General features: G+C 34.0%; 1 protein-coding gene across 1 annotated transcript; it reads right to left on the reverse strand.

The window, feature by feature from the left end:
- Positions 1 to 1801: 1801 nt before the first annotated feature.
- Positions 1802 to 6850, reverse strand: LOC105804662 (phosphoribosylaminoimidazole carboxylase, chloroplastic). The gene is made up of 16 exons (XM_012637360.2): positions 6479 to 6850; positions 6116 to 6334; positions 5922 to 6033; positions 5711 to 5773; positions 5472 to 5610; positions 5010 to 5065; positions 4753 to 4826; positions 4048 to 4195; positions 3772 to 3945; positions 3503 to 3590; positions 3271 to 3387; positions 2975 to 3072; positions 2775 to 2892; positions 2589 to 2683; positions 2411 to 2517; positions 1802 to 2305 (listed from the first exon to the last, which is right to left on the reverse strand). Exons 1-16 carry the CDS (start codon positions 6733 to 6735, stop codon positions 2212 to 2214), a joined length of 1959 nt encoding a protein of 652 aa, XP_012492814.1. The 5' UTR covers positions 6736 to 6850; the 3' UTR covers positions 1802 to 2211.
- Positions 6851 to 13000: the final 6150 nt, after the last annotated feature.

Raw genomic sequence — 13000 nt, forward strand, 5'->3', positions numbered from 1 at the left:
AAATATGAATGAATTTAAATTGTAATTTTATTTATAATATGGTATATTTGGATAAAGAAATTAAGATAAACCGTAATCCTGAACAGTAGTCATACCCTTATTATATTCGAAAAATTGGTCGATGGTTTTTTTTCCCATACTAACACTGGAATAATAGTAAAATAAATAAAAAGAATTATCAACTAATTGAATCGTACAATAATTTCCCATGGGTTCCTCCCCGGAAAAAAAAACCAATTTACAAGAAATAAATTACTTGTGTATACAAATTTGATGAAACTTTATTGTTTGATCTGTTTTCGTGGAGGCGCAAGACGGGCACCTAGCAGCCACCGCCGCTACGTCCGGGTATATTAGTGCAGGGGTTTCCACCAGACGGTGGCACCGTGCCCCTTTGAAGCACTTGAATTATAAGATTTTTATTGAATATCGCAGCAAACAGTTGATCTTCAACATGAGGGATAGGCCTTATGGCGGAAACATGTTGGTAGGCGAATAACAAAATAATGCAGAAAAGGAATGTAACAGTAAGTTTAAGCGAAGGCATATTGGAAAACACAAAAGGTTTCAAGTGTTGATGATATGAAAAATGATGGGTTAAAGATGTTATATACATGAAATGGGAAATGGGAAATGGGAAATAGATGTGTGTTTTGACCGTTTAAAAAGCCGCGGTTTAATGACTTTAGAATAAGGTGGAAGTCTAAATCAAATACACGGACCTTGAATGCCAAGCACTATACTCCATACATATATGTGACTTCAAAGTTGAATCAGTCTATTTCATCTGACTTTTTTATATTAATGCTTCTCCCTCAAGTAACTGATGCTCTCTCATTTAGGATTCAACTCCAAAGACTTGAATTTTGTTCTTTTTCTTATTTAAAAAATTAAAAACATTCTTATTATTTAAATCATATTTTGAGTTGATTAAACTCAATCAACTTTACTTGATGCTTAGAAAGATTTTATTTGAAATTGTAAAGTTGGTATATTTAATATTTTAATGTTTTAAGTTTAATTTTATTATTTATATTTTTAAAATTTTACATAAATTATCATATGATAAAAGTGTCCTCATATTAATGCTTGTTATTTAATAAAATGAATATGTTTTCAATAATTTCATAATTGAGTTTGAAATGGGTAACATCAACTCAATCAACTTTTAAATAATACACTTGTATGCGTTCAAAAAATCATATGATTAGAACAGATAATAATAAAATGTAAGGTTGGAAAGTAATAATAATAACATATATGCTAAATTTTAAAAATAATTTACCGACTCAATCAAAGACATTATTATTTGATCTTTGTAATTTCTAAATATTTTATTTAAAAATAATGTAAAAATATGAGAAAAACAAGAATCGATTATAATAATATTAATGAGATATTTCTATATTAGAATTAGATATTAGACTATAGATTATGCTAAAAGCTCGAATAATAATAATAATAATAATATGAAAGGACTTTCTTTTAATACTTGAAAAATGAGCACTGATTAATCAGATTAATTTAAATTATTTTTTTATGAAACGATAGCCCTGGCCAGCAGTGAGCCAGTGACATGCGTACAAACACTTTTTATTAGAATGTGACGCCTTTTTTTTTTTTAAATATTTGGAATATCTTCTTCTGTTTTTTTGTTTTTTTTTTTTTTTTGACTAGCAGAGATAATAAAAATAATTTCTCTAAAAACACCCATTAAAGGAAACACCATTGGAACTTGGAAGCATATATTCCAGTTAGCAGTTTTCAGCTTTTGAACATGAGACATAAATTTGCATGTTACTTTTGCAGAAAATCATCCTTTTTTTTATTGCTTCAAAATGCAGTTCATAAATCAGTACAAACCAGAGTCTTGAACATGAAATAAATCTCATTAACAAATAATAAGTTGCTGCACTTCAACAAAAATATAGATGAAATCAAGTTATTAAACTCAAAATGAGAGACAAGAAAAGAGTGATCTTACAGCAAAAAAAGGTTTGTGCGTTGCCCCTTTCACCTGTTCTTCCCATTCAATTCTTCCCTTGCATTGTTGTTATTTTCCATCTGAACCAATGCCAGTTTTGGACAGGTTGTAGTAGCTATGGTGTCTCAGTCCATTAGTAAATTAGCTAAAGATCATGACAGGGTTGTTATTTGATCTCATTGTTTATGGTGTGAATTCCCAGCAGAAATTCTAGTAAGCCGTTACTGTTACTGATTTAAATAAGCTTCCCAACCATCCTTCCGTAGCTTCTCAGCTTTTGTCAAGACATAGTCCCTTGTGTCTTCTTGATACTGATTCATTCTAAGGATAAGTGCGACGCAAAACACGAATCAAAATTAGAATTCACAACGTTTCAATTTCAAACACATCCATCTTTTATTTATATAAAGAGAGATGGGAATTTACCTCGCCAATAGATCAGCATCACCAATTCCCAACATCCTTACTGCCAGCAATCCAGCGTTTGTAGCGTTGTTTACTGCAACCGTTGCAACAGGAACACCCCTTGGCATCTGCACCATTAAAATGAGTATAAACATCGAGCATTTGGGAATGCAATGTCATGTACAAGTTCAAGTCTTACCTGCACGATTGACAAGAGTGAATCGATTCCGTCCAATGTAGAGGCACGGACAGGGACACCGATAACAGGTAAAGGTGTAAGTGAAGCTACCATACCTATAATTCAAAACAGGCCTCATCAGTGTCACTAACATAACTAATGCATGTTAGAGAATGATGTTAAACAATAGTTTTATATACAACTAGCCTGGTAAGTGAGCTGCACCACCAGCACCAGCAATGATAACCTGAATGCCTCGCTCCCGAGCAGAGGAGGCATAAGAGTACATCAGGTCAGGGGTCCGGTGTGCTGAGACTATCCGAACCTGCAAATAAATTAATCAATGGAGTCAAAGTGGATTTGCATCATTTGTAAACAAAAATTCTAAGCTAAAAAATAAATGCAACCTCAGTAGACACACCAAACATATTTAAGATTCTAGCTGCATCCTTCATAACTGGAAGATCTGAATCCGAACCCATTACAATCCCAACACGTGGTGCAACTGCATTTAGCAACAAAAAGGATCCAAAATGTCAGTAAAGCCAACCAACGGCAGTTTCAATTCTCCACGTGGTTCAATTTCAGTTATGTCTGCATAGTTCTAATTCAACCTTTAAATAAATTTGCATTCAGTAAGTCTAACAAAAAAACAAACTGACAACAAAATTGAAGTTCAAGCATCAACTCTAGGTCAACTGACCTTCATTCGGATTTTCATAACCTTCTTCCCTCAGCATTGATTTCAGCCGTGCTTCTAAAACACCAACAGAAGGGCCAACAAGAGTTATATGACCCATCTTCCTTTGCCTTCGCATTTCTGGTAAAAACATCATGACAGCCAATTAATAAGAACATGTGTATGAGAGAAAAAAAATGAAAAAAAATAGGACAGCGAGATGGATAAGCCTGAGGAAACTTAAAGCAGACCTAACCTGGCTTATCATACCAATGAGCAGTAGCTCCTGGAATCTCCAGTGCCCTTGCTATAAGTTGATGAGCCACTTTGAAACCTGGCTCCCCCTGAAACCATACAATTTTTAGTGTAACTCAAATCTAACAAACTAATTCACTGCCCACAAGCACAAGGAAAACAGAAAATTTCGGTACATTATACTCATGTATAAAGTTATTTTAATTTATGATAAGAAACATAAAAGCAGAAAGGTGAGGAAGTTACGGAAAAGGAAGAGAAGGAACCTACTTCATCCTCACCCAGTAGATTGTACATGATAGCAGCTGGAGTTTTCATGGATGGATCACCGAGAGGAAGACCAACAACAGCCCGCAAATGCTGTTCAAACTGTGATGTATAGCAGGACTCAATAGTGTGATGACCACTATTATGAGGTCTTGGAGCTACTTCATTTAGTAGAATCTAATAGAAACAAAGAATAGGTCAGTCAAAGGCGGAATTGCTGAATTATTGCTGGCCATCTAGGAGTGGAATAAAAAACTCATAAAGATAGCAGATGTACACCTGACCATCCCTCGTCAAAAACAACTCCACTGCAAAGACACCAGCACCTTCTAATGAACTTATAGCTTTATATGCAACATCATTTGCAAGTTTTCTGATCCTCCATGGCACGTCAGCAGGTGCCTTAACAATGTGACATATGTTTTCCCTATAAGAGCCCACAAATTTGTTGAAAATTGACCAACCATGCTGCTGTTATATTTTTGGTTAAGTGCATGCGGCTTGTAAACATGCTGCAGCACGTATGCTTGCTGTAACAGCAAGGTTGTTTAGTTACTTTGTTAAGCTACTTAGTTGAAAATGAACTAAGTTGGTATTGTTTTGATGTTTTTAGGCGTTGATTGACATAATCAGCTTGTGTGCAAGTTAAGTTTTACTTGTTTCAAGGTATGATTAGTGGTAGTTGGTAGTATTTGGTGATGTATTTGGCTATAAATGTATTGTTTTTTCTAGTTGAATGAATGAGCAAAATGAGCTATCAGCCATAAGCTCCCTTGCTGCACATTTGTGAGCAAGTAAAAATATTTCTTGCATCTTGCTTCATTGTTCTGTGCTCTCTGTTTTCTTCCTTTGCCGGACCTTATCCCCAACAAAATTTACAGTCATAGTAGATTTACAGAGCTCCTCGCAAGTCATATGTAAATATTATCACATAATTCTAATTTACAATAAATGGAATTCTAGTAAGGAACGTGAATGTCTTACTTGTGAATAGTTTCAACAACTGGATAGCTCAGGATAGAGTTATCTCTTCCTCTTGCCACGGTAACAGCCAACTCCTAAAAGCAATGTCAGTACAATTCAGAAGTATGTCTATAAACAAATAGTAATTATCTGTATCATGATGAGGCAGTTCGGAAAATACCCCATCAATACAGTGAGCATGAAGTTATCAAGTATAAATAAATAAAGAGGAAAAAAATGCATAGTAAAAAAGTCAACAGTACATTCTAGACATCCACCTTTATGAAAGGAGCCCATTTCTCAACGTACAGGCCACGACCAAATCCACCAAGAACTGCAACAAAAATGAAAATTCTTTAAACTGGAAAAGTAAATGTTCAGTATCTAAGTTACAAAAATGGAGTTTATGAGAAATTTCAAAGTCAAGAAGAACAAGGAACTAGTCATAGGCAAAATTAGATACTAATAAAGAAAAGGAAAGAATACAAGACAACTTCTCCAGTCCCAAGTGACAATCACCATATGAACATCTACATCAAATTAGACATGTTCTTCTGTAATATTGATATAGTCAACATTTATACAAATTGTAGATTTAGAATGATACCCACAACCAACATTTTAGTCTTTGACAAATATTTAGAGAAATTCTATGCCTTAAAAAATTAAGGTAAGTCATTATGAATTAAGAAAATGATGAAATGCTACAAAAATCTCCTTTCTAATAGCATCTCCCTTACCATCTATGGCCGAAGAAAGCTCTCCTTCACTCTTTGCAACAGCATTTCCTCGCCCATCATAAGCTAATCTCTTGCTCTTAATCATAAGAGGATAGCCGTATAGTTCACCTGCTCTCTTGGTTTCTTCTAGATTATTAATCTGTTTTTATCAATACAGAGAGACCAATATATCAATATAAGTTTTAAAGAATTTCAATACAATAGAATAAACCCCTATAAAATAAAAAACAGAAGGCAACCTCCATAAACTCAGGAAGTGGGATGCCATGCCGAGAAAAATGAACTTTCTGGAGATATTTATCCTGTAAAATAGTAAATCCAGCTTGATAACTCGTCGTAAAAAGTACATTATGCTTAACATCCATTCAGGTATCAACAGTAAAAGAAAACTGATGCAATTTATTACAGGCATTAGTACCGCTCGCAAGTAAACAAGCCTAGGGAATTTACTTGGATAATTCGAATGGTAGAAGCTTTAGGTTCACAATCAATTCCTTGTTGTTCAAGCTTCTCTAGAGTGGCAACATCCACATGTTCAATTTCAACCGTCAAAACTCCACATCTAACTACCAAGAAACAGATAATGAACATAAATACTTCATTTAAAACAAATAAAGGAAACAAGTTAAGTATCAAAATTGGACCTTCTAGCAAATTCTTCAACAGTAGCACTGTCATCAAAGCTCCTAACCATGTGATCATAAGCAAGGGCACTGGCCGGGCAATTCTCTGAAGGGTCCAAAACCATAACTTTAATGGCCATCTTGGAAGCTGCTTGGCATAACATACGACCCAATTGCCCTCCTCCTAATACACCAACTATCTTTTCGGATAGACCATGAACTGGAGAATCATCATCCTTCCTACAAAAAAGAAAAAAAAAACCATTTGAACGTAAATAATTCAGGATAACAAAAAAGACCCAAATTTTATATTCTTTCGTTTTCGTTGAAACATATAAAAGCAAGAAAAAGGGTAATAAATTAATTGCCCGAAGAATATAAAACCTGCGAGAGGAGTCGGTCTCGTGAGAGTCACGAGAGGCGCGGCAAGCGAAGATGGGATTGTAGAGTTTCAAGGAAGAAGAAGAAGAAGAGTGCCGGAGGCGATGGTTGCGGTTGCAGTTATCGTTGGCGATGGAGACGGAGAAGAAGCGAAGTGAGAGAGATGGTGGTGGCCGGGAAAGAAACTGAGATGGCTTGAAAGAAGAAACTGGTTCAGAGGTGGAGCTCGAAAACACAGCCATTGAGGTTTGTAGGAGCATTAATATTTATTATTTTCTAATTTTCTGTCACTTCCTCAAGAAATTTTGATGAGAAACAGAGCGAGTTTTGGCTCCAAATAAGAACAGCGCTACCACTTTCCTTCCCTTCCCCAACCTGTCCTTCCTTTCGGTTTGATTTTATATTTTCACTTCTTTTTCTAATTAATTAATAAAAATTTAATTTAGTTATGCAAGATTGATTATTTTAGTTTAATTTTAATTTTATATCTTGTAATAATATTTGTATAATTATATTTTCGTTATGCATCAAATTTGACTATTTTACCGATGGCTCATTTTCAATTTTATTTACGGAAATGGGTCAATTTTTTCATTATTTACCGGAAAGGGTCAAAAAATACAAAACACGTCTACGTAGGAGCGTTTTTGGGTGATATTTCAGCAAATCACATCCCTGGGGAGTGATTTTGCCACGTCAGCACAAAACGCACTGTCGTGGACGCGCTTTGCTGACATGACAAAATCGCTCCCCCAGGGACGCGTTTTAGCCCATGTTTTTCTAGGGTTAGGGCTTTTTGCATGTTTAGTCCCTAGGATTTTTTAGTCTAGAGTTTTTAGGGTTTTATTAAAATAATTTAGGTTTCGGGTTTAAGGTAGGTTTAGGGAATAAATCAGGGGTTAGAGTTTTTTTAAAAATTAATTAAATTAGGTTTTAGGGGTTTAAAATAAAATTAATTAAATTAGGGTTTAGAGTTTTTTAAAAAAAGTAATTAAATTATGGTTTAGTTTTTTTAAAAATAATTTTGTGTTTAGGTTTAGGATTTAGGGAAATTATATTGACAATAAGGATTTTATTGTTTTTACAGTTCCTGAAAAATAATTTTGAGAATACGGTTCTGAAAAGATAATGTCAAAAACGTTTCAAGCAGGATACACTGTCAGCAAAATTACTGAAAAAAGCTCCCACGTGGACACTCTTTTTCTACAATAGTTCCTTAAAAAATAATTTTGAGAAGACGGTTCTGAATAAATAGTGTCAAAAACGCTTCAAGCAAGATGCACTGTCAACAAAATTACTGAAAAAAGCTCCCACGTGGATGCTCTTTTTCTACTGTAGTTCTTGAAAAAATAATTTTGAGAAGACGGTTCTGAACAAATGGTGTCAAAAACTCTTCAAGCAGGATGCATTATCAGCAAAATTGATGAAAAAAGCTCCCACGTGAACGCTTTTTTTCTGCAGTAGTTCCTGTTTGGCCTTAGGCTATAAATGAGTTAAATTTCATTCTCAGGTTGTATAAGTTACAATAAGAAAAATTACAGAGGCTAAGCAGAATAGAAATTGAAGATGAGTGAACGTATTAGTGCTATTACTTACTATGATGGTGAGGTCCGTGACACCGAGAACGGCGTTATTTTTTTATCGAAGAACACAACGCGACTGTTTTTAACCAGAACATAGATCTGATAGAACTTCGTAGAAGAATTAGGCGTAAAATCTTCGGAATGACGCCAATGAGATTTTCGTCTATTAAGTATCAATTTTGTGCTTCGGTTGATCCCGTGACATATGACTTATTTGATATCGACCAACCGATATGCATGTCCTTGTCCGTGCCTCTACATTGGACGGAATCAATTCACTCTTGTCAACCGTGCAGGTAAGACTTGAACTTGTACATGACATTGCATTCCCAAATGCTCGATGTTTATATTCATTTTAATGATGCAAATGGCAAAGGGTGTTCCTGTTGCAACGGTTGCAGTAAACAACGCTACAAACGCAGGATTGCTGGCAATAAGGATGTTGGGAGTTGGTGATGCTGATCTATTGGCGAGGTAAGTTCCCATCTCTCTTTTTATAAATAAAAGATGGATGTGTTTGAAATTGAAACGTTGTGAATTTTGATTTTAATTCGTGTTTTGTGTTGCACTTATCCTTAGAATGAATCAGTATCAAGAAGACACAAGGGACTATGTCTTGACAAAAGCTGAGAAGCTACGGAAGGATGGTTGGGAAGCTTATTTAAATTAGTAAGAGTAACGGCTTACTAGAATTTCTGTTGGGAATTCACACCATAAACAATGAGATCAAATAACAACCCTGTCATGATCTTTAGCTAATTTACTAATGGACTGAGACACCATAGTTACTACAACCTGTCCAAAACTAGTATTAGTTCAGTTTTACCTGCACGATTGACAAGTGTAAAGACCCATTTTTGCCCGGAGGCTCAAACCCAATTACAAATAAAAAATAAATAGACTGACCCAATTACAGCATTAGCCCAAAGCCCAACATGGCCCAAATCCAACCAAACCCTAGCCCAACAAACTAAAAATTTTCAGCAAAACCTAGTTGCCTCCCCCAAACCCTACCGCTGCTGGTCGCCTATCACTAGCGTCCTTGCTGCCACCGCCGCATGCGCACCAGGCCTCCTCCACACGTGTCTGACACCTGCAAAGAGCAATAAACACGCAACAACAGAAGAAACAAATAGCAAAAAGACAAAAAAATAGAAATTAAAAGTTGTGTAGATCGGCTATAAAAGCTAAATCTCACCCTTGTAATCTTCTTCCCCCCTTTCACGAACACAAAAAAATAAATAAATAAAAAAAGAAAACAGATTGTATTTTTTTTTTACTTTCGTTTTTAATTATCTTGTTTGATTCTCTTATTGTTCTATTTTTATTTTTTTTTACATACAAATAATAAGAACAAAAAAGGGAAGAAAAGACTCACCTGAACGCCCAACCATATCGCTGGAGATTCTTTTCTTTTTAATTTTCTGGACTAGAAAGGTTTGGCCTTCAGATCCGCTTTGAAAACGGGGTTAAAAACCCGATTTTTTGGTGGCTCCGACCACCGCCTATGGTGGAGCCACGGCGGCCATCAGCCGGACTTAGGAAGGGAGGCCGAGGGAGCTCCTCTGGTTTTTTTTTTTTTTGAAATAGAATGGATGAAATTTTTTTTTGTTGATTTTTTAGTATTTATAAGGTTTAAAAATGGCGTCGTTTTGGACCTTAGCATCCATGGCCAAAACGGTGCCGTTTGGCATAAAACCCAGGACCCGATCTGAGACCTGCCCGAATGCGGTCAGGATCCGCGTGTTGCGCCTGGATGGGCTATTTGCGCGTTCAGCCCCTCCACTTTTATAGTTCAGTGCAATCTGACCCTTTTGTTTATTTCATTTTGGCCCTTAAATTTTATGCTGATTTCATTTTAATCCCCGCTGAAGCGCTGCGTTTTAGGACTAGGGAATATTTCCCTGGAAGTCTCTTGCTCCTTCAGCGCATTTTGCTATAGTCCCTTCCCTTTAATTTATTTGCAATTTGACCCTGAATTTTGTTTTTAATTCAATTTAGCCTTTTTTTGCTATTTTGGTTATTTTCTTATTAAAATTAATAAATTTGCTATTATTATTTATTTTTATTTTTATTTTTATTTTTATTTTATTTATTCGCTACTATTGTATTAATATATTAATTAGTTTTGTATTATTTTTAGCTTTATTTTTATTATATATATATATATGCATTTTTCTTTGTGTATATAATTATCTTATTATCTTATTATATTATTTATTATTTATTATTTATTATGTCCTTTTATACCTTCAAAGTATTACTATTACTATATTATATTTACATTTACTTATTTAAATTTTAAATATATTTTTCTTATTATATATTATTATTATATAATTATTTATATATATATATATATTTTCTTTTTAAAACTTTATAGAATTTGTTATTCTACTATTAATATTAATATTATTATTTACTTATTTATATCTTTTCTTTTATTTTAAACTTTGTTATATAAATATACATACATAGATTTTTACTTTTAAAATTTTATTTATTTTCGTATTGTTATTACTGTTTTATCTTATATTTATTTATTTATGTGTTCATCATTATTTTTATGAAATGTTTTAGCCCTAGTTGTTTATTATTTCATGTATAATTGTTTTGTCATCTTTTATTTATTTATTTATCATTTTGTTGTGGTTGCTCGCGTTATGTTTACAACGTCGTATTTATTATTGTCTTGCTACCCATATTAACATTGTGTTTTATTACTTTATTTAAAATATAAATCACGACTTTAAAATAAGCAAAACCTCGTGTTTAGATTTGAGAAGGTCGTACCCTAACTTACTGGGTTTCGATTTTCACAATAAATCTAAATACACGAATCTTTTCAAACTTAAGTTTTAAACGATCTCAGGAATTAAGAAAAGATCGTGTCCTAATTTACTGGGCATAAACCCTTTTTTTTAAGCCCTAGATAGCTAAATATCTTTTAAATAAGCAAATTTTCAGCATGTATTCTCGTATCGGGAATTCGATACGTTGTGTCCTAACGCATTGGATATGACATGTTGTTTTCTCGATATGAGGATTTCTCTGAAAAAATAATAAAGGCAATATTTTGCATTTGGAAATTCGAGAAAGCGTGCCCTAACGTGCTGGGTTTCGATTTCTCGTTTGACCAAATAGCCAAATATCCTCTTAAAACTACAAAGTATGGTTTTTTTGAAATCATAAAGTGATCTTGGTTTCGACGGTTTAAAGTATCGTGTCCTAACGTGCTGGATGTGATATTCCTTCAGAACAAGAGAATCTTAAATTTCAATCCATGTTATCGAGTTTTTTTTAAAGATCATATTTTTAAAAACTTTTCAAAGTTTCCAATCTTCAACACTAAGACACTAATTAATCAACTAGGTACCAATTTTTGGGCGTTACAGGGGTGCTAATCCTTCCTTGTATGTAACCGACTCCCGAACCTATTTTTCTGAATTTCTCAGGCAAAAAGCATTGTTTTAATAAATCTAAACTGCTTATTAAAAACAACCGTCTTACGAGGTGACCCGATCACACCTCATCAAAAAAGATTGGTGGCGACTCCCATGTTCGTTTTCGTTCTCAAAATTAAAGTCTACCCCGTTTTCACAAAAAAAAATGGTTTCGACAACAAGACTGAATCGATTCCATCCAATGTAGAGGCATGGACAGAGACATGTACATTGGTTGGTCGATATCAAATAAGTCATATGTCACGGGATCAACTGAAGCACAAAACCTATACTTAATAGACGAAACTCTCATTGGTGTCGTTCTGAAGATTTTACGCCTAATTCTTTTACGAAGTTCTATAAAATCTATGTTCTGGTTAAAAACTAGTCGCGTTGTGTTCTTTGATAAAAAAACAACGCCGTTCTCGATGTCACGGACTTCACTATCATAGTAAATAACAGCACTAATACGTTCACTCATCTTCAATTTCTATTCTGCTTAGCCTCTCTAATTTTTCTTGCTGTAACTTCTGTAACCTGAGAATGAAATTTGGCTCATTTATATCCTAAGGCCAAACAAGAGCTACTGCAGAAAAAAAGCGCTCAAGTGGGAGCTTTTTTCAGTATTTTTGCTGACAATACATCTTGCTTGGAGCCTTTTTGACACTATTTGTTTAAAACCGTCTTCTCAAAATTATTTTTTCAGGAACTACTGTAGAAAAAGAGTGTCCACGTGGGAGCTTTTTTTAATAATTTTGCTGACAGTGCATCCTACTTGAAGCGTTTTTTACATTATCTTTTCAAAATCGTCTTCTCAAAATTATTTTTTCAGGAACCATTGTAGAAAAAAAAACAAAATCCTTATTGTCAAATTAATTTTTCCTAAATCCTAAATCTAAACACAAAATTATTTTTTTTTAAAACTAAACCATAATTTAATTAATTTTCTTAAAAACTCTAAACCCTAGTTTAATTAATTTTATTTAAAACCCCTAAAACCTAATTTAATTATTTTTTAAAAAAAACTCTAAATCTTGATTTATTCCCTAAACCCTAAACCTAAATTATTTTAACAAAATCCTAACCCTAAACCCTAAACCAAAAAGCCCTAGGGACTAAACATGCAAAAAACCCTAACCCTAGGAAAACACGGGCTAAAACACGTCCCTGGGGGAGCGATTTTGCCACGTAAGCAAATCGCGTCCACGTCAGCGCGTTTTGTGCTGACATGGAAAAATCTCTCCCCCAGAGACGCGATTTGCTGAATTTCACCCAAATACGCTCCTACGTGGACGCGTTTTGCATTTTTCGGCCATTTCCAGTAAATAATGAAAAAATTGACCAATTTCCGTAAATAAAGTTGGAAATGGGCCTTTATTAGTAAAATGGTCATCAAATTTATTTTGTATATTAGATTTTATTTTGTATTATCATATGCATTTCTATTTATAAAAGTGAAATAAAATTTTAAATTCTGATTTTTATTTTAGTCTGTGTTG

This window comes from Gossypium raimondii, chromosome 11, assembly GCF_025698545.1.
Source record: "Gossypium raimondii isolate GPD5lz chromosome 11, ASM2569854v1, whole genome shotgun sequence".
In the NCBI taxonomy this organism is placed as follows: Eukaryota; Viridiplantae; Streptophyta; class Magnoliopsida; order Malvales; family Malvaceae; genus Gossypium; species Gossypium raimondii.